Source organism: Balaenoptera borealis (genome assembly GCF_965194805.1).
Source record: "Balaenoptera borealis genome assembly, chromosome: 20".
NCBI classification, from domain to species: Eukaryota; Metazoa; Chordata; class Mammalia; order Artiodactyla; family Balaenopteridae; genus Balaenoptera; species Balaenoptera borealis.
Window position 1 is genome coordinate 1,895,037 of NC_138879.1, and position 26,125 is coordinate 1,921,161.

The 26,125-nt window shown below is 47.0% G+C and overlaps 2 protein-coding genes across 16 annotated transcripts in view; one reads left to right on the forward strand and one right to left on the reverse strand.

Annotated features, from left to right (window-relative positions):
* ARSG (arylsulfatase G) overlaps positions 1-26,125 on the forward strand; it is a 117,135-nt gene that overhangs the window by 7,189 nt on the left and 83,821 nt on the right. The window contains exon 1 of one of the 4 annotated variants that reach the window (XM_082370469.1): positions 21,947-22,043. The exons of 2 other annotated variants lie outside the window; for them this stretch is intronic. The gene's annotated coding sequence lies outside the window, so the exon portion shown is untranslated. Of the gene's footprint in view, positions 1-21,946; positions 22,044-22,278; positions 22,500-26,125 lie in introns of those variants that run through there. One more of the 4 variants, XM_082370466.1, reaches the window with a different exon arrangement.
* Positions 4,433-21,838, reverse strand: SLC16A6 (solute carrier family 16 member 6). Of its 12 annotated transcripts, XM_082370453.1 has the most exons (9): positions 21,416-21,626; positions 20,988-21,258; positions 18,685-18,954; positions 16,170-16,289; positions 14,145-14,383; positions 11,686-11,829; positions 10,721-10,849; positions 7,839-8,654; positions 4,433-6,660 (listed from the first exon to the last, which is right to left on the reverse strand). In XM_082370453.1, the coding sequence occupies exons 5-9, from the start codon at positions 14,374-14,376 to the stop codon at positions 6,410-6,412; spliced, it is 1,572 nt and encodes a 523-aa protein (XP_082226579.1). In that variant the 5' UTR covers positions 14,377-14,383; positions 16,170-16,289; positions 18,685-18,954; positions 20,988-21,258; positions 21,416-21,626; the 3' UTR covers positions 4,433-6,409. The 12 variants fall into 12 exon arrangements, with proteins under 12 accessions (XP_082226579.1, XP_082226580.1, XP_082226581.1 ...); XM_082370454.1 differs by lacking the exon at positions 20,988-21,258; XM_082370455.1 differs by lacking the exons at positions 18,685-18,954; positions 20,988-21,258.

Sequence of the window (26,125 nt, forward strand, 5' to 3'; positions counted from 1 at the left end):
GTTCTTCTAGGTCCTTGTTAAACATTTCTGGTATTTTCTCCATTCTATTTCCAAGATTTTGGATCATCTTTACTGTCACTACTCTGAATTCTTTTTCAGGTAGACTGCCTATTTCCTCTTCATTTGTTAGGTCTGGTGGGTTTTTACCTTGCTCCTTCATCTGCTGTGTGTTTCTCTGTCTTCTCATTTTGCTTAACTTACTGTGTTTGGGGTCTCCTTTTCGCAGGCTGCAGGTTTGTAATTCCTGTTGTTTTTGGTGTCTGCCCCGAGTGGGTAAGGTTGGTTTAGTGGGTTGTGTACGCTTCCTGGTGGAGGGGACTGGTGCCTGTGTTCTGGTGGATGAGGCTGGATCTTGTCTTTCTGGTGGCAGGACCACATCTGGTGGTGTGTTTTGGGGTGTCTGTGACCTTATTATGATTTTAGGCAGCCTCTCTGCTGATGGGTGGGGTTGTGTTCCTGTCTTGCTAGTTGTTTGGTATGGGGTGTCCAGCCCTGTAGCTTGCTGGTCATTGAGTGGAGCTGGGTCTTAGCGTTGAGATGGAGATCTCTGGGAGAGCTTTCGCTGTTTGATATTACATGGCGCTGGGAGGTCTCTGCTGGACCAGTGTCCTGAACTCTGCTCTCCCGCCTCAGAGGCACAGGCCTGACACGGGGCCAGAGCACCAAGACCCGTCAGCCACACGGCTCAGAAGAAAAGGGAGAAAGAAAGAAAGACAGAAAAAAATAAAATAAAGTTATTAAAATAAAAAAGTTTAAAAATTATTAAAAATAAAAAAATTAAAAAGTAATAAAAGAAAGAAGAGAGCAACCAAACCAAAAAACAAATCCACCAATGATAACAAGCACTAAACACTATACTAAAAAAAACCAAAACAAAACAAAAAACGGACAGACAGAACCCTAGGACAAATGGTAAAAGCAAAGCTATACAGACAAAATCACACAAAGAAGCATACATATACACACTCACAAAAAGAGAAAACGGAAAAAGAAATAGAAATATAAAAAAAAAAGGAAGAGCACAACCAAATCAATAAACAAATCTACCTATGATAATAAACTCTAAATACTAAACTAAGATAAACATAAAACCAGAAACAAATTAGATGCAGAAAGCAAACCCTAAGTCTACAGTTGCTCCCAAAGTCCACTGCCTCAATTTTGGGATGATTCGTTGTCTATTCAGGTATTCCCCAGGTGCAGGGCACATCAAGTTGATTGTGGAGATTTAATCCGCTGCTCCTGAGCCTGCTGGGAGAGATTTCCCTTTCTCTTCTTTGTTCGTACAGCTCCTGGGGTTCAGCTTTGGATTTGGCCCTGCCTCTGCGTGTAGGTCACCTGAGGGCAGACAGGACGGGGTTAAAGGAGCAGCTGATTAGGGGTCTCTGGCTCACTCAGGCAGGGGAGAGGGAGGCGTACGGAGTGCGGGGCGAGCCTGGGACCAGCAGGTTTTGAGCACAGTGCTTTCAGGCCGTCCAGCTGCTTCATAGAAGCACCAGCCTCTTGAGTGTAATCGTAAATAGGTACCATTTTTTTTTTTTTGCTCTTGAAAAAGTCAGTGAAAAATGAGGCACTCATTAACTCATCCATTCAGCAGTATTTTTGGAGCATCACCTACAGTGTGTCAGGCCCTGCTCAAAGCCTTGGGAATATAGCGGTGAACAAAAAACTGCTATGCCTTAATGATAATAAGTGAGTAAACAATACTTTTATAACATCAGAGTAAAGGGGTAGAAACAAGTGTTGTTTTGGATAGGATATTCAGGCATGCCTCCTCAGGGGGGTGACTTTTGTGGGGGGGGGGACCAAATTGAAGGCTCATGTCATGTGCACATCTCAGGGAAGTGGGACCAGGCAAAGGGAACCACAGATGCCAAGGCCTGAGGCGTGTGATTTCAAGGAACAATAATAAAGCTGGTGCAGTGAGAGCCGGGCAGAAAGTACTAGGCTCAGGCATGTGGTCGTGTACATTCATGCTTTAAAAGGATTGTTGCAAGGCTTCTGTCTGGAAAACGAAGGCCAGGGTGGGCTGGGGTACATGTGTGGCGAGAGCGGAAGTGGGCAAACCTGCTGGAAGACGATTGCAGTGATCGAGCGAAGATGACATTGACTCGGATCAGGGCTGCTGGCGGAGTTGGCAAAGGCAGTCAGGTTCTGGATATATTTAGAAAGCAGAGCCAGTAGGATGTGGGGAGGAGGATCAAGGCTTCTGCTGAGAGACAGGTTAAGGTGGCATTGCTGCTCTCACACAATTGGGAGATGCGCGGTGAAGTCGGGACTTAGCAAGAGAGTCCCCAGTGTAGAGAAGGTAAAGTTTGGGTCGAATTCTAGGGGAGTAAGTTGCTAGGATGGTCAGCGTGCTTGTTCTCTTCCTGAGTTGCTGGAAAGGTAGATAAATAATGTAAATTCATGGCCACAATTTGTATTTTTTTCCCATAACCTTGGGTGAGCTATATTTTAAAAGCCTTTATAGATAAAGTGTTCTGGGGTATCAGTTTTGCTGTCCCATTTCCCCTCTAGGAGATCCATAGTCACTGTGGTCATTGTGATTTGGCCGTGAGAGTTTTTCGTTCGTGAAAAACGAAATTTTGCAAGTTCCTGACCTTGGCACTTCTCTTGTTCAGCACCCTCAGGCGGTCATGACGGACACTGAACACCAGGGGGAGCTGGTTCCCTTACTTATGCAACAGAGTCTGGCCCACCTGTTGGAGACTGTAGGCCTCCCGTGTATTAACCATAAACCTGAAACCCAGGACAGCTTCTCTTTTTGCAGTGAGGTGTATACTTATAGGAGTGATCTTTTAGCGTGTACCATGTCTGAATTGTCTTTAAATTGGTCGTTTTAATTAACGCTCATAACCATTTAAAATTTTAAGGGCAGTGGCTTCTAAACTCTAGGTGTATTAGTGAGCCCCATATCTGGGAGCTTTTAAAAATAAGGATTCATGGGACTTCTTTGGTGGCCTAGTGGTTAGGATGTGGCGCTATCACTGCCGTGGGCTGGGTTCAATCCTAGTCGGGGAACTGGATCCCAGAAGCTGCGCGGTGCGTTGCGGCCAAGAAGAGAAAAAAAAAAAGAAAGAAAGAAAGGATTCATGATCATTTCTGATTTAGAATATTTGAGAAGTACAGAAATCTAAATGTAATAAATACCTCAAGTGACTTGAATGGATGACTCGGCCATGGAACTCTGAGTTAGAATCTATATTTTATCACCAGGTATTGAGCTAAAGGAAAGGCAAATAAACGTGCAAAAGCTACCCTACACATTATTAGAGTGGAAAATTGATAACCTGGTTAAAAAGCTTGGAAACATTGTATCTGTTAAGGATGCATTTGTCTTAAAAGAACACATGATCTTATCTCATTTTTACAACTGGAATGATTTTATTTTGGGAAGGGAAGTGGTCTACATTTGTAGTGAAATTACTTCATCAGTAACGTGGAAGCCAAATCTCTTTAATCAAGGCAATGAAACCTGATAATGTGCTAGCAGCTGTTTGATCTTTCCTATCTTTGGCACCTGTGATCTAAGGCTCACTTTGACCACGATGATCCTTTCCCATCAGTTAGGACAGCTAGTTTACAGTTTTGCTACTGGTGGTACCTGTCCGATCAGTGTCCCAGGTGCGTGGAGCAGGCCCGCAGGCCCAATCCGGTCCACTGCCGATTCTTCTTGACCTCCTGCAAACTAATAATGGCTTTTACATTTTTATGTGGCTGAAAAAAATCAACAATATTTCATAGTATGTGAAAACTCTATGGAATTCAAATTTCAGTATCCATAAACTTTTATTTAGACAGCCATGCTCATTCATTTACATTTTGTCTATGGCTGTTTGCGCCCTACAGAGGCAGAGCTGAATAGTTGTGACCAAGCCTGTGTGGCCCGCAAAGCCTTAAATAGTTACTATCTGGACCTTTGCAGAAAAAGTTTTTGCAGACCCCTGGCATGGGAAGTCCGTGCTGTTTACTTACAGGTTAGAGCAGTTCTTAGGCCTGTTCTGTAACCACGTATGGTTAGTCTTAACTATTTTCACTTATTACTTTTGATAGGCTGAGCTATCTCTCTGTGGCCACCAGGATATCATTTCATTCATTTATTTATTTTTAAATTTTTTGCCATGCTGTGTGGCATGTGGGATCTTAGTTCCCCAACCAGAGATCGAACCCGTGCCCCACTGCATCGGGAGTGTGGAGTCTTAACCATTGGACCACCAGGGAAGTCCCCATTCATTTATTTTTCATTTATGAAATAATGATGTTCAACTAACACGTCTTGGAAACGTTTATGCGTCTCCAGTGCAGTTAAAAGATTTTGCACAAAAGGTTTTAAAAACGTTATTTGACATGAATCTTACTTGAGTTTTTATAACTTTAACTGGATCCAACAATGAACGCCAAGGAGTCAATAAAAAACCGAATCACTCTCTTTAAATAAAAAAGCCATACATTTATTGCAAATCTAGAAGTACCAGAATGTCACAGAATACAGAACAAATCAGCAATCCTGTTTTCATTTTCTGCCAAACATTTAAAACCTTGATTACTGACATACTGAAATTGGCATACATTTTTTTTTCCATGCAATTAACAGAATGGACGTCTTGAGCAGATCGCTCTGAAACCAGATATAAATACTAAATTGTATTGAACATTCATAGTAAAAAATGCTGTAAAGTGCTGAAGTCATGAAGTCTGCAAAAGTGCCACAAGCTCCAAGTCCTTCTCTGGTAGTGACAGAGATTTGCTACATCCAACTTGTTCTAGGTGTGTCTGTTTTTGACAGACACGTTGTCATTTCCTCCCCAGGTCCTCCCCAAAGTTTTACAGATTGTCCTATTTCTATGGCTGATCAAACACTATACAAAAACGTAGCAGGTGGTGATGAACTATGCCACTTTCATTTCAGTGCAGAGAAATATTCAAGCTTGTGTGTACCTGTAACCAAACTAGGCAAACTAGGCTTGTTATATTTTTTTTCCCCCTGAGTTGTCATAAATTAACAGTAAATGAATAAAGATGGAGCAGCGGTACTGACCGTCACCTGTGAAGTGAGATTCAGGACATTATGAGTACGTAGCCAACCTGTTACCCTCATACTTGCCCTTTTACAGAAAAATGTGCACATGAGAAATACTATACATGTAATGTAACTCCAAAAAAAAAAAACAGTGACCAGTTGCCCCGATAACTCTGGTAACATAGAGCAATCAAGGTTTATAGGATATAACTCATGATGGTAAAATAAATGTCTCTGCTATCCCACGTGAAATACAGAAATGCTTCAACGGTGAGATTAAAAAAAAAAAATCAGAAATGCTTCAACAATTCAATGAAATATAATTCTGATCAAAGAAGATCCTCAAGTATTCTTAGGTGATAAAACAAACCATTTAAAAAAGCTACGGCGATTTATTTGCTCCTCATCGTTGTGGCCCCCTTTAAATGACGCACGTCGTCTTTCATCAGACTGAAGAATCCTTACAACTTGGCCTTTTACGAGAGTCACTTTACAAGTTAAGAAGTATTCTTTCAGGCATGTAAAGGATTGCAGAAAGGGGGTAAAAATTCTGCTTATGTCTCAGATTTTCTTTCTTTTGATTACTTTATTCATTCTAGAATAACTTAATAATAAATAGTGGTTTAAATTAAAGACACTACAATCACATATTTCTGAATAATTAAAAGGAATAGGAAACACATTTTTGAATGCTGTGCTGTGTATTCTGTATTGAAATACTTCTGGTAGTGACTGGCCATAAAAAGAAGTGGTCATCTTCACATTTATGAAGTTCAAGTTACATATATTTTTAAAATTTCCGTTTACTAGCCAAATGTTTGGTCTCAAACTGTACTTCATTTCCATGAACTATGTGGAAAATTCAGAGGCCCTAATTTGTTAATGGAAACCTCAGTATTTTTCAAAGGGTTTTAAACAATTTGTTCATATTTCTGAAAATGAGAAATGTTTTAAATGATGTAAGATTCTTTTTTTTTTTTTTTTTGGAATGGCCAAGTTCATTTCAATGGCCTTGGCCAGATGTCCTTTTCCAAGATAGTAGTTTATCACATGTGAGAGCTCTTAAAACCACTTTGCCAATTCATGTCACTCTTTTAAAACCGGAATGCGAATCCGAGAGTCCTGTGCATCTTCGTATTGCTACTGAATACAGCCAGGTTGATGTACGGAAAGGGTGTTCAGTGGTTTTTGTTTTGGCTTAAAAAACAAGCGAAAAGGAAAACTTACAAGAAAAAAAAGAAGGATGTTGGTAGTGGTGTTCACGCATACATTCCCTTTAGAGTGTAGTCTGGAAAGCGGGTGGGTGGTCCACGTCTCTGCTGCCCTGGGTCCCCTGTCCCCCACCCTCTGCAGCCCCCAGGGAGGCTGGTGTGAATGACAAGCGTGTCACACGGGCTCCGTTTTCATAGGCGCTCTGTGCTCAGTCTTCCCCAGGTCCATTTCAAGAAAGTCTTCTGGGATGTCTTGTAAAGCTTTCGCACGGTGACTCTCGGCCTTCCCTTCCCCGGCTCGGGGCCGGCGGCACAGCCCCCTTTTACAGGGTCTCACGAGGGCGAGGCACACAGCGGCCACCAGCATCCCAGCCGCGCAAGAGTAGAAGGCTCTGCTGTAGATCCTGCTCTGGTCCACCAGCAGCCCTGCGGGAGCATCGGCACGTTAGCCACGAAGACCTCACCCCCCGGCTCCCCCAGACTCAGCCACTTCTCAGGCTCTCTACCTTCCTTGTTCTGTCTGGGGTTTTTTTGTTTTTTTTTTTTAAGAAAAAAACACGTGGAAGGTAGGAGTCTTTTCTAGACGGGAGAGAAGATGTAGACAAACATACAGCCTACTTAGCACCTGAGAAAATTCTGTCACTCAGATGTTCTTCGTGGGCTGATCTGTCCTAGCTGACAATCTAAAACTTGGGAACGGTGAGATGCCCACTTCTTTGGAAAGCTGACATCCTCTCCTAAGAGGAAAGAGCTCTATTATTTTCACTCGAGTTCACTTCAGGTATCTTTTCACATGGAGTAAGATTTCTAATCACAATAACCTCAAGGACTTATTTCAGGGCTAAGATGTAAAACAAACCTATGTCCTTCCTACAGGGAAATATTCTGTAGTGATGAGTGAAGTTCTCTGCAGAGTGCAGCTCTAGGTTCAGTTCCCTAAAACCCCTCCCTAGAAGGGAAGCTGGCTTACGGAAGACCCTTGGTTCTGTTATCCCAAAAGTCAGGGTGATGAGGTCAGAAATCCAAGTGTTCCCCCCGCCAAGCATTTTTCAAGGCCAACTGGTAGAAAAAGCCCGGGCAGCTTGGTCTGCAGACCCAGGTTCTAATCCTGACTTGGTCACTGATTTACCATTGGGCTGTAGGCTGACATTCTCTGGCTTTCACTTTCCTCATATTTAAGTCAAGAGAGGTGGCTCGGGTAATCTCTATCCCAACACCTCTAAAATTCTCTGCAAGTATAAAAATCAATAGTTTTTTTTTTCATTCGACTCAAATAGGAAGCTGGCATTAATAAAAGGACAGCATCCTACAGGTGGAATCTAAACTGTGACACAGATGAACTCATCTACGAAACAGAAAGACTCATAGACTTGTGGTTGAGAGAACAGACTTGTGGTTGCCAAGGGGGAGGGGGATGGGGGAGGGATGGAGTGGGAGTTTGGGGTGAGCAGGTGCAAACTCTTAGATACAGGACGGACAAACAACAAGCTCCTCCTGTAGAGCACAGGGAAGTATATTCAATATCCTGGGATACACCATCATGGAAAAGTAAAGTATTGTAAAAGGATAGCAGACAAGGGTTTTACTTTGTGTATTCAACTTACCTGCAAGGGGCGGTCCAGCCAGTCCCGCGATGCTCTGGAAGAAGACGTAGACGCCAGCCGCTGAAGACATCTTCTCGATTCCCACGACGTCGTCCTCAGCGAGCAGTGGGATGTGGGTCCCTGCCACCGTCCCGACCATAATCCCGGAAAACACGCTGCAGGACATGAGACCCCAGAATTCAGTGGCAAAAGTGAAGGCGAACAGGGACACAGTCAGTAAGACGACGCAGATGAGCTCGATGTAGATCTTGCGGATGGGCTCTCTGTTCAGGACCAGCCCAGCCCCGATCCTCCCGAACACTTCTGCGATCGCCATTGCGGACAATAAGAGAGCAGCGCGGTCCCGGTCCAGGCCCAGACTGAGGCCCAAGGGGATGATGTACAAGGACGGGGCGAAGAACCCCAGGGTGACGAAGAGACCGAAAAACGCGTAGCAGATAAAACTTTTCTCTTTCAAAACGGAGAAGTCCAGCAGCGGGGCCTTCTGGCGGCCGGGCGTGCAGCCGGGCTGGCCCAGGATCTGCTGCAGGTCGGCCGTGGGCTCGAGCTCTACGGTCGTGTGACCAGGCACGCTTTTAGGTGAGGTAGTTAGTTCTACTCCTGAGTCAATGGAATCTATCGAGGTGCGGGTTTTCTCGTTCTCAAGCATGTATTGCGCTTCTTTCCGATTTTCGTGGGCGGTGGTTTTGGGGGTCCCGGGTCCTCTGATGATGATGGGTCTGAGCAGCGCCCCGCAGACCACGAGGTTGAGCTGCAGGAGGCCCACGAAGAGGAGGCTGTACCTCCAGCCGATGGTCTCCTTCAGGGCCGTGATGGCTTGGGTGGGCAGGAGCGAAGGAGAAAGAAAAGCCAAGGTCAGAAACGAACTCCAGACCCGGGGGTGGGGGGAGTGGGGGGGGGAGAAGAGCGAGAAGAAACGCGGACTGGGAAACAGGTAAACAAAAGTTACTCGGCCGTGGGAATGCAGTCGACAGGCACTACCCTTTCTTCTAGGTTTGGGGGCTGTTAGGGCTCGAGAAGGAGGAAGGTGCGTAAGGATGAGTAGAGATACACGTTTTCAGCCCAGGCCTCTGAAAGAGCTCTGGTGGGTGCCTTCCGCCAGGCAGAGACTCAAGAGATGAACTAAGTCCGTGACCCACGTCGAGGTTCGGCAGACAGCCGTCTGCGGGCCAAATCCAACCCCCGCTGCCTGTTCTGGATGATAAACCTTGACTAGAACACAGCCGAGATCATTCTTTAATGTCGTCTACGGCTGCTTCTGTGCTGTCACCGCAGAGATGAGTGGATCCGACAAGGACTTGTCCATGAGGCCTGAAATATTTCCTCTCTGGCCTCTTCAAAATAGAATTTCCACCCTCTGAGCTAGATCGTTCTCCATCCACTCCTTCAACCCTTAGTAGTAACAGATGAAGGAGAAGATAAACTAAGAATCTAAAAGCTCATAGGATTATCCTGGAATTAAGACACTTATTTTGTGGATACAGTACAGTCCTGTGCAGTAACTATATTGCTACAGTTCTCCGCTTTCTACTTTGTGGAATGTTCTAACTACCTTCCTGCCAGCCCAGAGGCACCCCGGAGGGGAGGACTGGACCCTGGCTGGGGTCCTCTGGGGGTTGAGGGGTGTCAGGCCAAAGGGGGCTTCAAGCCCCCTAGTGACAATAGGATAATGCAGGCCCCACGAGACCTTCAGGAATTTTCGTCATCATCCCACAGAGGTGAAATGATGTTCATTAGAATTTCATTTCACTAGATTCTCATTCTCTGAGAGCTGACAGTCAGGTATAAGAGACATGGTAAGTTGGTTCCCTAGAAAGAAGATCAGCTTAGCAAGACAGCCCCGAATTCCGGGGCAGGGGGTCTCCATTTACCTTTGTAGCATGCTTTGCTCACACCTCTTTTCCCCCTGTTGATATGGAAAGCTCAGAATTGCAAAGTCTTTCAGGCTTGGGTATTTCAAAGTGCTTTCCCCGCCTCTGGCAATGATCGGTCTGCTCTTCTTTTCTCCAATTCACGTTCCTTGAGTGCCTGCCTACCAGGTGCCAGGGATGTGCTAGGGAACAAAGCCGACCAAGATGCAGTTTCTACCTTCAGGGCGTGCACACGCCACTGATTCTCCCCTCAATGTTTTGTTCTGAAAAATTTCAAACGGACGGAAAAGTGCGAAGAATGATACCTGCCTGCCTGCCCGCACTTCAGTGAATTTCAACAGTTAACATTTTCCTCTGTCTGCCTATTTATAGGCAAGCATACATTAATTTTTCTGAACTATCTGAAAAGCTTCAGACATGACATGTCACCCCGAAATACTACTACATGTATCTCCTTTGAACAAATCTGCCGTGATCCACTGACACATTCACCAAGAAACGGCAGAGTAAGAGGTTAATCTGTCTCCAAGGTGATTTGTCTACCACTGGCTAGTGAAATTCACAGGTTCTCGTTAAGATAGGGAAATAAACCAGGGATAAAAATCTCCCTGTGAGATTATCCACACACGGTTAACGAAAGGGACTTTACTAGCACAATTTAAAGCCGCAGTGAATATGGCTCTTTTGACCAAGGAGAGAAATAGAATAATAGGAACAATCCGAAATCATTAAATCATCTATTTTGGAATGGCTGTTTCAAGCCTTACCACTGAATATGTGCCATTGTATATTCCTATTTATGTAAACTTGGACCAGTATGAAAATGTTTGAATTCCTAAAATCGGGGTTAGGGAAGACAGATCCTGAAAATGTGCTGGAGAAGAGAAGACAATTAACCTTTCCTTCTGCACGCAGTCGAAGCTGTCAATCTATTAACTGACGGTTGGCAAAAGTTAGTGTAGCAAGAAGAGCTAGTTCACGTGAACACGTAGACCGTAGTCATCCACTTACCTGGTGCAAAAGCAAACATAGCGAAACATTCTCCTGTAGAAGCAACAGCCGTGACCACAGAGCGTCTTCTGTCAAAGTACTGTGACAGAATGGTGACAGTTGGGAGAAAGCTAAAGCAGTATCCCAGACCTGTGATGGAAAGTCAAAAACGATAGAAAGGACCACATCCTCATTGATGCTAGAAGAATGCATTCAAAGATCTGGGATTTTTGTGTTCATATTTAAAATGATAAGTTCTGGGAGCCCAGAAATTCATTCTGGAAAATAGTGCTGGAGCAAAAAAAAAAAAAAAAAAAAACAGGTTTCATCAGAGGTCTGGGGAAACTGCAAGAGCTGTTTTGGAAAGCTAGGAGTTAAAAAAACAAACAAACCTGTTTTCTTTTTTTTTTCCCCTACTTTTCTGCAATTTTTTCCCCCCAAATTTATATAATCCACAATGGACAGAACTCTTATCGAATATAGTTTTTATACATGACTTCTATTTGGAAATAAATGAGTTTTGGTATGTGTAGAAATATATGAAAAGATTTAAAGTGTTTTGAAAGGGAAAAAAGTTTTCTCAGACCCCTAAGAATAAGTCCAGCACAGACCCCTCCCCTACAGCTCAGGATCCTCACAGCCCGACTTGGGAAATCTCAGCTAAAGAAATTCAAACCTTACTTTGTGAAAATGATGTCTTTTGGCTGCAAACTATCACAAAAGAGAAGTTCTCTTTCTCATTGGTAAATATTAAAAAAAAAAAAAAAAAATCAGAAAGTCCTGGGCATTGAGAAGAGGTTCCCAGGGGAATACCTGGAGCCCATACAGCCCAGTTCAAAACGACTGAGCTGGGACGTTATTAATTTTAAAGAAAAAAAGAGAAAGGGAGAAAGAAATACACTTTGGATTTGATTCCCTCCCCCCCCCCCCCCTTGTTCTAGAAGCTAAGTCTCTGGAGAATGAGGGAGCCCAGGAGAAGTGCTTACCAGAGATGATGCCGATGGCAATGTACATATGGTAGACCTTCTGTGAGAAGGAGGCGATCACCATGCCCACGCTGACCAGCAGCCCCCCGACCATCACCACCAGACGGTGTCCAAACCCAATGCTCAGGACAGTGGACACAGGAGCTGCAGAAAGAGCAAAACGGGGTCTCAGCTCCCAGAGGCAAAAGCCTTAGCCTCCCTAGGACTCCTTTTTTAAAAAAATTTTTTAGCATCTTTATTGGAGTTTAATTGCTTTACAATGGTGTGTTAGTTTCTGCTGTATAACAGAGTGAATCAGCTCTACATATACCCTAAGATTCCATCTTGTTTAATTTTACATTTTCTAACGTTTAGTGAAGTGTAGTTGGTTTACCACGTTGTGTTAGTTTCGGGCGTACAGCCGAGTGATTCAGTTATACATACGTGTATATACACTCGTGTTTTAAAAATATTCTTTTCCCGTATGGTTTATCCCAGGATGTGGAATGCAGTTCCCTGTGCTACACAGTGGGGCCTTGCTGTTTCTCCATCCTGTATACACTCATTGGCACCTGCTCACCCCACCCTCCCTCCCCATCCCTCCCCCTCCCCCTTGGGAACCACACGTCTGTTCTCTGTGTCCGTGAGTCCATGGTAAGATTCCATCTTTTAAGCCTTGAACATGGAGGTGATGATGTAAGATACAGAATACATTTTGTGCAATGGTTCCTTAAGTCAGTTCAGGACTTATTTTACTATTTGCACAAGCTGGACAATATATTTTGGGGGCTCCTTGAAGAGAAATCAAGAGTCATAGTATAAAACATATCTTTCGTCTCCGATGAAAGATTTTGACTCACCAGGAGCCCCTATAAAATTGGATATGCATTAAATTTATGTTATTCTGTAATAAAAATGGGCTTTTCCTGTGATTGTACGAGGCTTTTTTTTTTTTTTTTTCTATACTCGCTGCTTTGGATTTTTTTTAAAAGGCTCCGTTTAGGGTCAAATTCCAGCTAAGTTCCATTTGACTTTTTTGCAAATGGTATGAAAGTATGGTGAATTCTGTTATGCATACCAAAAGGAGGCTAGCTATGGGATAGATAGTTCAAAGTGGCTGATGAATTACAATTGGCGTAGCTTCTGTGCTCTGTATCCTCCAGGACATTTAAATCTGGAAGATGAGCTTCCTAGTTAGATGCTACTTAGGTTCCCACTGATACCGCCTTGAGTACAATGAGATAAGGGAACCCTCCAGAGTTGGGGGGAGGAAGAATTTTGTTGGGGTTGGTGCATACCTATCTCTTATGTGAGTTGAATGTAAACTAATATATTAATATAGCGAATAATGAAATCACTAGGATCATTTTTAGGCAGTGTGTAGACTCAAGGCATTAATGACTAGAATAACAGCATGAAGAACAATTATCTTCTGGTATAATAGTATTAGCTGGAAATTTCTTGTTGACTATATTATCTTTGGTTAGAAAACGGCTAAAAGTTCAGCTTTGGGATTTTCGTTTTATTTTGGTTACCAAATGTAAAATTTTGGTTCTAATTCATGTAAGTTATCTTTCCATGAAAGTAAACATCCTGCCAATTAAGAAATTAAGTATCTTAATACTCAAACCGGAACTAGGAGTACTTCCATGAACCGTGTAGGAGAGAGTATCAGGGCTAACGGGAGAAATTCTGACTTTACCCGGTAGCAAAGAACAATGGAGCTACCTTTGTGAGACAGTATAGGGCTGAAAACTAAGTACCTTTAAAGACAGGCTTAGAAAACTTCAGAGGCAATGGTTCCATGACAGGATATTAGGGTAAAGTTAGGGAAGCTGAAGTTCAGCCCCGTTAACTGTCAGCGGTAAGTTCAATGGCCTTGCTTTCTCAGAAGACCCTGGCGCGGCCCCTGACAGATGGATGAACCGTCATGAGACCTCAGAGATGTGTTGAATTAGGTCTGAATGGGACCAAGTGAAAATTAGAATGTTAAGAATTATACTACAACCCCATTCATCTGATGCTGTTGGATCTGGGAGCTGGGCAGACTGATTAGCCAGTGAAGTCCTTTAGGGAAACAGGTGTTTGGAATTCAGAATATCCTCTCTGGACAATATGGGTAGTTTTCCCATATACCCTTTTACACCTTCCATCTTTCTTCTTCATGTAGCCACATTTTCATGTTCCCAACCTGTTTCCTCAGCTTGTTTTTACGAGACCAGGACCCAGGATGCCAAGAACTTTTAATGCTGCTTCTTTAGGAAATGACCACATTCCCATTGAACCGGGGTTTGCTATTGTCCTCAAAATAATCTACAGTATCCTAAGAGAGTGCATACAGTAGGTGTTTAACACATGTGCATTAAATGAAGGCAGTCAAGTCTGGCAAGCAGACTTTTTCCTTCAGCGCCTCTTACATAATTAGGCAGACTGAAAGAGGCATATGCTTATATAGCTCTTAAGCTGGAAGATGTACTAACCTGTAAATGTTAAGACAAACACACAAATGGATATTATCCATGAGATCCTGCTATTGGATTCATCAAAACTGTCCATTAAGTCATTGAAGAAGACACCAAATGACTTGATGATGCCATAGGTGAAGACTTCAACGAAGAAAAAAGAAACAGCTACCACCCAGCCCCATCCTCCATCAGGCACTTGAGTATAAACATTGGCTCTGGAACAAAGCTGTGATTTCTTTTGGGTCATTCTTAATCTAAAAGAAAAAGTTAAAAAAAAAAAAATTAGACCAGCAATGGCATGAGGGTGGATGATTCTAATACTCAACATAACAGATGAGAACTACTTACTACATTTCTTAGGTTGATGAATATTTAAATCATGTGCAGTTAGTATAAAGTCTTTGAATAATACTATCTATCTATCTATACATCTATGTCATCTTTTATCTATCATCACATTTATATCATTATCTGTCTCTGTCATCTATCATTTTATCTATCCATCTTATCTATCTATCTAATGAACTAACTATGTTTGTATTGTATATGGAGCCCCTAAAGATTCTGGGAAGGAAGACTTCCAAGCTATGGCAGTTAAATGGAAAAACTAACCAAAAAAAAACATAAAGAATCTGGGCAGAATATTTAGAGGCACTTTGGAGGACAAAGAATGGCCACCAGACCAAGGATCAGTGCTGACCTTGAACCTGAAGACAAGTTAGGTAAAGGAAGATTGAATTGACCGTAAGGAATGTGGATCAGAAATGAAGCCTAGGGCTTCCCTGGTGGCGCAGTGGTTGAGAATCTGCCTGCCAATGCAGGGGACACGGGTTCGAGCCCTGGTCTGGGAGGATCCCACATGCCACGGAGTAACTAGGCCCGTGAGCCACAATTACTGAGCCTGCGCGTCTGGAGCCTGTGCTCCGCAACAAGAGAGGCCGCGATGGTGAGAGGCCCGTGCACTGCGATGAAGAGTGGTCCCCGCTTGCCGCAACTAGAGAAAGCCCTCGCACAGAAACGAAGACCCAACACAGCCAAAAATAAATAAATAAAAATAAATTAAAAAAAAAAAAAAAAAGAAATGAAGCCTAGGAAGAGAGAGGCTCAGAGGCCACCTTGCAGGGGGCAGCTAAGTGCTGGAGACGTCCTGCATCTCTGCTTGATGCCCCTGGTCATTCAGACCATCCTACTTCCTACTCAGCAACATTCTGATTATGGTCTGGAGTCCCATATGGCTGTACCTACGGGAACGGAATGTGGCTACAAATTAAAATTTGGGGATTCTGTCTTCTGGGTGTTGGTTTAGCATGAATGAGTTCCTCAAAGTCAGTCACCACGTGGTGTATGAGAAATGGAATTTCTCCACACAGGACCAGTACTCTAGGATATAGTGACCAAATAAGGCACTACCAATTTGCGGGGTCTGGACAGCCAGGGAACTTAAACCAAGTTACTCCTGACCTCGCTATGCTTTTCCATTCAGGTTGCAACAAACATCAGAACATCAGATCCCTGTGCCGTATTGCCACTAAGGGGAAACAATATTTAACACTGGAGGCAGGGTCGTTTAAGGCTTCTGCGGCGGGCTTAAGCGCATAAAACGCGGACATTTTCAAAACCTCTGCAATTACATACACTTTGAAATAGTGATGTGTGTTTTTAACCCAACTAAAAATTAATACCTATAAATAACAAATGAGTCTGTGGTCTCCGCGCTCTTAATGGCAATACACCTTGAGTTTAAGAATTCTCTACAATTATGCAGTTGTATCCAGGTGAACTTTCAGGATGCGTGGGTGGCCTAGCCGCGAGTTGTCGTGCTCACATACTAAGGCAGGTTTTATTGAAAATGGAGAGCAATTGAGAAATAACAGGACAAAACCTCATCTAGCCAGTAGACTTTCCAGTTTCTGATACGGGGATCCAGTATTCGGAATCTGCTCTGAGAATCTTACAAAGCAGCAAATCTGACCGAATTTCATATTGTTCAGCCTATTGATAGCATGGTAGCCTAGTACTCTGAAAGGACTGTATACTCACTTTTTACTCTCTGTTGGCTATTTGGTTGCATAAATAGGGCATAAGATGCTTTAAGACGCTATGCTCCCTGCAGCAAAGGCCTCTGCATTTTGATGTGTGTCAACGTGTCATGCCTGAGAGCTGAGGGCAAAGGTGGGAAGAGCACTTAAGTGGCTCTGGGTGTAGGGTAACAATTACACACCAGTTTGTCATTCATGTTCCCAACACGGAAAGCGGCTGATTTAACATGGGAACCCCGAGCCCTCCAGCAGCTGAGGTTTTCCCAAGTCCCCTCCTCCGTTAAGACTTTCAAAGTTTGCTCCCAAGATGAGGCAGCTGGGGCAGAGGAGCTGACAACGGTAGTGGGCTTAAGATTGAGAAGGAAAAAAAAAAAAGTACATGCCGGTGTTGGCTTTGGAACCGTGTTCAGCCCTAGGGAGCGGGGTAGGAGGGAAGGAGGGGGAGGGCGGGGGGGAGTCCACAGCTCAGGTCACCCTCCCATCTCGCCCCCCCTACTGGGCCACTCCTTTGAGCTTCGCCTTGGAAGCCCAAGACTCCTTCACTGGTCTCTCAACTGTCTGGTACGATTAATCTTTCTGAAATGCTGCATCGTCATGACATTTTTCTGCTCGGACTTTTTCAGTGGCTTTCCTCTTTCTGAAGGACAGAATCCACGAGCTCAGCTTGACTTTCAAAGTCCTTCCTAATTGGGAGCCCCTGCCCCCCACGGATCTCGGCAGCCTTCATTCTTCCTGCTCTGTCACTTGCCTGGCCAGCCACCTTGCCTGTGGCCATGCCCCTTCCTAAGGCTGGAGGCCCCCCTCCAGCTGGCGCCCATGAGGGCCTGCTCCGTCACACCCTCCTGCTCTACAGGCTTCCTCTGATCCGCTCAACCAACCGAAGGAGCCCTTGTCACGTGACAGGCACCCTTTAATAACGGGGTACTGTTTACTTGCATGCGTTTATCCTATTTGCTCAGTTAAATTGCAAGCTCACGGAAAACAAATCTGGGGCCTATTTCTCTTTGCATCCCTTCCCCCCCCGCCCCAGGTACCTTGCACACAGCTTTAATTAATTCTTTCCAACAAAGTAACTGCTGGGTGCCAGGGCCTACGCTAGGGGGGACAGTGAAAATAGAGAGATGGCCTCTGCCTCCATGGATGAAATTGTTTGTTGATGATAATGATAAGGAACCTTAAGACTGAAATCCCATCACATTTTAAAACCATTCAGCCATGTCCTCCCGGAGCTCAGGACATTTCTGACAAGCAGTGGCGACTAAGTCCAAGGCCACATTGGCACGATCTGACGCAGAAGGGTGCCCATAAGATCTTAGCATTTTAAGAGAGGGCTCGGGGCCAACCTGAATAAAAACACATTGGGCTAAAATTGATAAAGGCCCCAAAGAGACAAACAGAAGCCCTCTCTAGCCTAAAATCACTGCAGGACCAAGACACAGAATCTTTCTGTTGGGTTGCATTTTAGAGGATCAAGACTAGACTGCAGTTTTTGTACAAAGACGAGGTTTCCTACTATCAGAAGGCCCTGGGTGAGGCCAGCGCTTCAGTTCTGGTGATGGGTGCCCATCTCTCTCTTTCTTTGCCTGTTGCCGTTGGTGGTTTGAATGTGCAAGATGGGTGGGGCTGGAGGCCCCGGGGTGGGTGGAGTTAGAATTACAGAATGTTACAACCAAAATGGGATTTGGAGCCCATCTGGGTCCATCTCCTCTTTGTAAAATCCCACTCATTTTGCAAAATGGGGAAACCGACCCCCAGAGAGGGGAAGGGACTGGACCGAAATGGTCCAGCATCTGATCTCCTGTCTCCCCGGGGCCCCGCTGTATTAGGATGCAGAACAACATTCTGAAGCCCAGGGAGGGGACGCTTCCTATAGAGATTGTGAGGACTCTTTCACCACGTCACTGTGTGACCCGGAGAAAGTCACTGCACCTCTCTGGGCCAGAGTGCCTCACTCGTCAAATGAAGAGGTTGGCTTTGGGAATCCTTAAAGCTCCCCCAGCTTTGGCAGCTGACAGACACTTCGGTATTCAGCACTGAGTTCTCAACCACCTGATTGCTCAGGTTAAACCTACTGGCCCAAGGAGAGCTGGGAGCCGGGAAGAAAGTGCAAGTGCCAGGTGGTTCTTGCAGACGTGGGTGTAAAGGAGCCGGACGTTGGTTAGATCCGATCTAGGACAGCTGGCTCGAAGATGGCAGCTGTCTGACTGCTTTCCTTCTGTTTACTCTCTGAGCTCCTTCTGGGTGTTCAATTCCTTTGTTTCTTTAAACTTTACATCTGGGCTACTCCCCTGGAGCTAGATCCAAATATAACTCTCACCTGCATTCTTAGGTTTGGGGAGGACAGCTTTTTTATTGTTTTACTGGGATCATCATAAAAGAAAGATGACACCCCAGAACCCACTGATACTCCCAAGTTTACGCCTTCATCATCCTAAAGCATCCTATGCCCTGGTATATTGAGCTTTGAAGATCACAATACAGAATGATAATAGAAGAACTGGGTTTCTGTAACATACAGTTGAGGACGCCTTGCACACAGGGCAGTCGGCAGCTCTTTCCAGACCCAGTGCCTGGCAGTGTGTCTGGCACATAGTATGTGCTCAATAAAAGTTCACTAAACAAAGTATTCGTCTTGGGGCGCTCCTGAAGCAATGCACGGCTCTAGCCTCCTAAAACCCAGTTGTCAAGTGAGGAAGTCCCTGCTTGCAGAATAAATCCTTCCCCTGGACTCTTTCCTTTCTGCCATCCCTTCAGCAGGCCGACTGGCTTAACTAACGGGTTGGCCTCTACAAACGAAAGAGAGAAAGGCCTGTGGCTTCAAAGGCTCTAAGAATTCCAGAACATGGAAATAATCTGTTTTGGTTTTATGGGCATGTGAATTTCTCTGACGTGACGGGATGGGATATTCGTTTTACTGTGTGGGGATATAGCCAAGCGAGGAGCGACCCCACAGCCTTGGGAGAATCACCTTGCTCCTTGATTTTCAGTGTCAAGAGGTGAACAAGGGAGTTGAACTAGACAGAGGTGATCTCAGATCTCTGCCTGCCCTAAAAATCTACATTTCTCTGATAGCCTTTGACCCCCACTTGCTCCAAGTTACCCTTTCATCTTTCTCAATTCATTTTTGAGTCCTTTGACGCAAGGTCCACAGGTCTGTCTTCGTGAGGCCCTTGTGCGTTATTTGTTGAATTTCTATTTACCATTAACTGGCTGCACACTCATGGGGAAATGACTTTGTTCCTGAGTTTCATCCTCTACGAGCAGGGGTGAGACACGGAGGTCTGGAGGGTAAAATGCTGCGACTCGGAGCGGGGGTTCCTGGCAACCGTGTCGCCTTCCCCCTAATGTTCTCCCAAAGGAAGCAGAACGGACAAAATGCACTGGGTCGTTTGGAATGACTTCCTATGAGCATTTGGTTGTCTAATCTTAAATAAACGAGAATCCTGCCAAGGCTTGGGAATCTGCTATAGCTGGGACTCCCTCTGCGATTTGATTTCTTGAGAAAAGCTGTCCCCTGGAGGCACGAAGGACGCAAAATACTGGACTGTGATAGACCGTCAGCGTGCCAGTCCAGGGTCAGGTCAGAGCAGGGTTCAAAACGCAGGCTCTGGGTGGGCAGCGGTGGCAGCTGCTGGTGTGGCTGGTGTGAACAAAGCCTCAGCGAGCCACTGCCAATCGCCATTCTTCTTAAAGGCGTAGCCTGGAGAACAGCTTTCGACAAGTTGTTTCCAGCCCTAGTTGTCAAAACCAGTCTGTATTTAGGTGAAGCTCACTTCAGTTCTCTATTTTAAAAAAACAAAACAAAAAACAAAACCCCCAAACCTAACCTGGACGGCAGCCTCAGCTGCTCTGAATCCCTGGAGAGCACCGATTCACCCCCTTTTACAAGATCGTGATGTAGAAACCTAACCCCTCATTTAAGTGTCGTCCTCAGGAGTTCCACCGAGCAAAGTCCTTTTTGGGAAACCACAGAAGGAAAACTCAGGGTTGGTGGTTCTCATAGAGAAGGAGCTTTTCCACTTGGCTGCACTGTTTATATACATACTGGAACTATCTTGGACACTCTTAATGATGAGAAGAGGTATTTCTGTATCCACCAGGCAGGATGTATTGTTGATCGCCCCCCCCGCCCAGTGACAGGGACTGGTGCTTGGACATGGGCAGATGCATCACTTCGAGATCTCTGCATAGCACTTGGGATTGTTTTTGCAAACAAGACCCTCCACCCAATCCACTTAGTATGATTTGCAAAATAATAAGATCACCGAGAAATCCCATTCCCCGGGGTAGAAACCGTCTCCTTTGAGAAAGAGCTGGCCTGGTGTGTCTATAACCGAGCAAACAAAACCAGCTTCCAGGATGACAAGGTGTCATTGCTTGCTCTTCCCCGCTTGGCTCCGGGGAGCTTTTCTCTAAGACTGACGCCCCCCGTGTTTGGTGACATGTTACATGCCACCTAACAAACTTCTATCACCTGTCTGCTGGGAGAGTGTGGCGGTCTAGTTTAAAAAAGAAACAGAAGGAAATAACCCATTTCCTCTGCAAAACCATCCTCCCTGGCCACAGCGCCGCTCAGCTACCCGGGCGCTTTCCCGTGGTTGGCAGCCCTGGGAACCTTGGAAGTTGAGCGGGACCAGCCGTCAGCCGCTGACGGCCCTGACGGTCAAGGTGGACGAGCTGCTCTCGGCGGGGACATGCCTGCCTCCCCGTCGGCCGCCCCGGGTGCGTGTGTCAGGCGTGGGGAGGCCGGGAACCCCGCTTTCCCTGCGCTGTCTGCGGGGTCGCCCTGCGCGCGCGCGCGCGAGCCTGGGGACGGTACCTCTGACATTTCGCTCCTGTGACGCGCGGGCAACTTCATGCGGAAAATCCATGCAGGGGGCTCACCGCGGCGCCCCCCTCGCCCGACAGCCCGGAGCCCCTCGCCTGGGCCGGGGGGCACCCAAAGGCCAAACCTGCCTTTACGTGTTTTCCGGACACCGACTGTACCCGGGCCACCGACAGGCAACTCTCGGCTGCCCGCACTGGTGAGAGCGCGCCATCCCGGTGGACCCGGGCATTCCCAACTGTCAGAGAAGATTCGGGGAAATAACCTATCCAAAATGTTAAGCAGTTAAGTGGTTTCCTCTTCCTCCCTCCAACCTACCCCCCCACCAGCCCCCAAAAGCTCCCAACATAGCTTAAAAAAAAAAAACCACCCACACCCCACCATCAAACTTTTAAACATGTAAAATGATAAAACCAACTCACCAAGTTAGAAGGGAAGAGAATAAACCCCAAAAGGCTCCCAATAAGGCGGAGGCCAGGCCGCCCCCTCCTTATAAGCCGCTCGGGAACACGAGAGAGGATTAACCCCTTAGGGCGTGGGCCCGAGCCTAGGGCAAGTTGGCTCCGGCGGGCGAGCCCCGGGCGCCCGCCCCGCCGCGCCCGGCTCCGGCCCCCCGCCCGCTCCCGCGCCTCGGGCCCCCGCGCCGCGCCCCCCGCCCCCCTCCCCGCCGCCCGCGCCGCGCCGCGCCGCGCCTATAGCCGTGCGTGCCGCCGTCCGCGCCCCGGCCCCGCGTCGCTGCCTATCGCTTATCCTATACCGGCTGCAGCCGGTCTCCGCCGGCCTCGGGGGCGCGCCGCCGACCATGTGCTGCGAGCGCGGAGCGCCGCCAAGGAGGGGGCCGGCCCGGCGTGCGCGCGCCGGCCCACGTGGACGAGGCCGTGCCGGGCCCGCGCCCGCCCAGGGCCCGGGTCGGGGGTCACGGAAGGTAACGGCCTCGCCGTGCCAGACCCCAGACCGGCCGTGGGGTCCCGTGGGGCCGCCCCCCACCCGCCCCGGCCCCGCGCATCCTGGCGCGCCTGGCCCGACCGGACCCAGGCGCTCGGCCGCACTGTAAGCGGGGCGCGCCGGCACCCACTCTGCGGACACGTCCGGCCGGACGTGCGGGGTCCCCGGGCCGCCTCCCTTCCCGCCGGCCCCGCCCGCGCCCGGAGGGCTTGGGCTCCCGGCTGCGGCGGCTCTGCGCCCGCCCCGGGCAGAACAGGTTCCTTCCAGTTCGGGTGTGAGCTGCGCGCGCAGCGCCGCGGACCCCGAGTTCCTCCTCTCGTGCCCGCTTCCCCCGATTTCGTCAACTCGCGCACCCCAGCGGTTCCCCTTGGGGGGGGGGTGTGGGCCCTAGGAAGCTCGCGGCCGGCTGCCACGGGCGCTTTGCTTTCCCCCCTTTGCTGCAGAAGCGACAGCATCGCGTTGCGCGCGAGGGATGTGGGCGAGCAGCCGGGCTGAGTCAGCATCCCCGGCCCGGGGCGCGCGCGCATCCTCCCCGCCAAGCGGGAGGCGACGTCCACACAGGTGCCAGGCTGCAGAACTCGCGGGGAGCTCCGGTGGGCGAGGGACCCGGACGTCGAGGGGGTGCGTGCCCCTCGTCCCGGAGTCCCGGACCCCAGGGTCACAGGGGGCTCAGCAGATTATGCTCGGGAACCTCAGTAAGGAGCTCGTCACGGGGACAAAGCCATGTGTCGGGTCCCAGGCGTTTCGGAGCCCGCGGGGGCACAGACTCGCCCGCCTGGTGTCCACCTCACGTCCCCAGGGCCTCTTTGAGAACTGCTCGGAAGCAGAAAGCCTTATTCTCCGCGTCCCCCTGCCGACTCTGGCACCAGCCGCTCCCTGCATTGGGTTCGGAGAATGTGCTTCTGATGTGAGAAACTCGGGAGAGCCTACTTTGGGGGGTGCGTGTACGGAGGGTCGCCACCGGGAGGAGTCGGCGGTCTGAATCATAACAAAAAGCCCTTTGCGGTCGCTGCCTGATTTCTCCCGTGATTTTGGCATCGGGTCTACTGGGTTAAGTGCCATTTTGTGCTGTTAACAAGCTCTGGCGTGGGTTAGGGGAGCAGGTGTGTTGGCGCAGAGTGCCTGCTTACGACCGGGACGGTACAGCCGGGGGCCACTGATGAGCTTTGCAACCTTGCCCGAGAAACCTAACCTCCTGGAGCATGAATTTCCAAATCTCTAAAATGGGGACAATCATGGTATTCCCAGAATCAAAGGATTTAATTGATGATGCCGGTGAAGGACGGATCACAGCGACTGGCGTTGTGTATGGTACGCCCTGACTAGCCAGTAGCTCTTATTGTTACTGCTGTTTGTGGCTTTCCAAGTCCAACAGCTGACTGCAGCACACATCCTGCACGCGGTCCTTTTTCGAGCTGTTCTTCCAGGACTCCACACGTAATGAAATTTAGAATGTGACTTTAACCACCGGCATGAAAGCACTTAATGCTAAAATAGGAATGCCTGTAAATATAATCTTCCATGTTTAGGATCTTACAGTGCCTTGGGACCTGTCCCTGCTCTGAGTGTGGAAATGTCATATTTAACATGACACAGCACATTACTGTATTGAGATCTGCTTAGGAACCTAGGTGTGCAGTCCATTAATTATAGCTGAGTGACTCCAAGCAAGTCACCAAAGATCTTGGTGCTTCAGCTTCTTGGTTTTAAAAATTAGACAGATAATGCAGAAAGCCCTAGGGGTGAATGAACGTTTGGGAAAGTCGCATCTGAGTGTTTGACCAGGTGAGATGAGTAGCTGTTGGAGGAGCATGGCTGTAGTGATAATAACAATAATAATGTAATGCTATTTTATTCATATTAATTGTACCTATTAGTATTTTTTTTTGCATTTTTGCTTTGTTCCCTGTATTAGGTGCCGTTCATGTGATCTAATTTTAAGCCCATCAGCAACCTTCTACAGTTGACACTCATCTCCATTTTACAGATTAGAAAAGTTGAGGCACAGAGCACGGAAGGGATTTTCCCCAAGGTTCAGACACACTGGCTCTTTTTGCAACTGAGAGCTCTTCCAAGTATGACATTTGCCACCTGCGTTTGGATAACAGCAAGCTGTCTGGAAACCCAACCTCTGTCCAGTCTTGCCAGCCACAAAGCAGTGACATTTGTCCACCGTGGTTAGAGGCTGGCTTCACCTTGTTCCCTGAATCCTAGTGAGACCAAGTGTGAAAACCCCTGTTTTTCTCTCTCTTCAAGGGAAAGCAAAGGAGGGAAAGCAAGGCATTACCATGCTAATCAATTACCTCCCCCCCCCACCCCCCCAAAAAAGAAAAACAAAACTAACTCTGTTTAGTTCTAAATACGAACAAAAGGACCTTTACAATCTAGAGTACAGAACCAGAAAAATCAGGAAATTAAGTTCAGGGTTCAGCTCCCCTCTTAGCCTCTTCTCTTGTGTCTGTCGCAACCCAAGTGGCGGCAGAGCCCCTAGGGCCCTTCGTTTACAGGGGGCAAGGCTATAATGATGCCTTTAGAAAGTCCCACAACATCTCTGGAAATCGTTGGCTCCCGAGAACTGTCCCCACTGCTGTCTCTTTTCTAGCCCTCCTGTTTTGGCTCATTTGCATGAGAACAGATTCCTTTGTGCAAACTTGGCCTGCCTGGTCTCTGTGGACGTTCCGAGTCCTTCTAGTCTTCATGTTGGGTTGCTAGGCAGATATGACCCTGGCTTGCAAATAAGCTCCCTGCATTTACCAGCCCGTGAGAACTTCAACTTGGGGTAAGTAGGCTGAAAGGCATCTTGTCTGGAGCTCAGGGAAGTATAAGCCTGCTTTTAAGGGCTGGGTCTTCAGAGCAGCCAAGGAAGAGGGGGAGCCCTGGAGGGGCTTGTAGGGAGGCCTGGACGGCCTGCCCACCTGCCCACTCTCCTCCTTCCCTGTCTCTGCACCACGTGCCTGTCTTACCATGAGTATTCGATGAACTCAAACTCCTGCTTTAAAACTTTAATATCTGCTTCTCCGGACAGCACAGAACTTCACAGACTTTTCCCTCTAGGAATCCTGACTTTCGAGGCGGAGGTGCTGGGTTTATCTTGAGGTTTATAGGATTTCCCCCAACCCTGACATTTGATGGTTTGAGGGAAGGCAGGGCCCTTCAAACAGAAATGCATGTTTTGGGGAGAATTTGAAGATTTCCCAAGGGGAAAATCTGTTCTGAGGCACAGTTTTGGGGGAATCACTTTTCAGAACATCAGCTCTTTCTTGAAGCTGATTTGTCTGAGAACCCACCATGGGGCAGGCCCGCTGTTGCTTTATTCCTGCCTGGTGGGCCTTCTCTTGCTTAGCCAGAGCCAAGATCTCACTAGGGTGCCCTGCTCTAGCTGTAAACACCTCTGGGGGGAAGATCAAAATATTATGTCAGGGAAAGCTCCTTTCTTCAAGTCAATATGTCCCATCTCCCAAGTGCATCTTGTTAAAGATGCATTTCCAAGAAAGTTACCTTGTGCCTAATAATAATTTGTCAAAATTTATAATATATGTTGTTTGATTATCAACGATTACTTACAGTAGTAATGATAGTGGCTCGATCCAGAAGGGATTTTTTTTTTTTTTTTACACTTGGAGCAAAGCATAAGCAATTAAATTTCAATTTCTACACAAAGTCTGTGTTCCAGAAAAGTAGGATAAGGTAATTCAGTACTTCTGAACATAAAGTTCTAGTATATTGAGATAGAATGGAAATACAGTTTTGAAAAAAAGAGAGAAATGATAGAAAATTTCCAACCTAATGAGAACTCTTCTCAAGTAATTTTTGAATGAATGATGGTGAGAATTCCCTGACGGTCCAGTGGTTAGGACTCGGCGCTTTCACTGCTGGGGCCTGGATTCAATCCCTTGGATTGGGGAACTAATCCCTTGGTCGGGGAACTAAGATCCTGCAATTGCTCTGGTGTTTATAGGACATTGGATACATTGAAAAGCGTGGTTTAATAGTTTTGTTATAAAAGTCAACATTTATGGATACAGTTGAAGTGATAACTTTTGCAGCTATTTAGAATTGGGATGAAACAATGAAGGTAACTTAACACTGTGAGGGTTTTAGGGGCTGAATGTTTGTGCCCCTCACCATTCAGATGTTGAAGCCCCTCCCCCTCCCCCCTCCCTCTTGCAATGTGACAGTATCTGGAG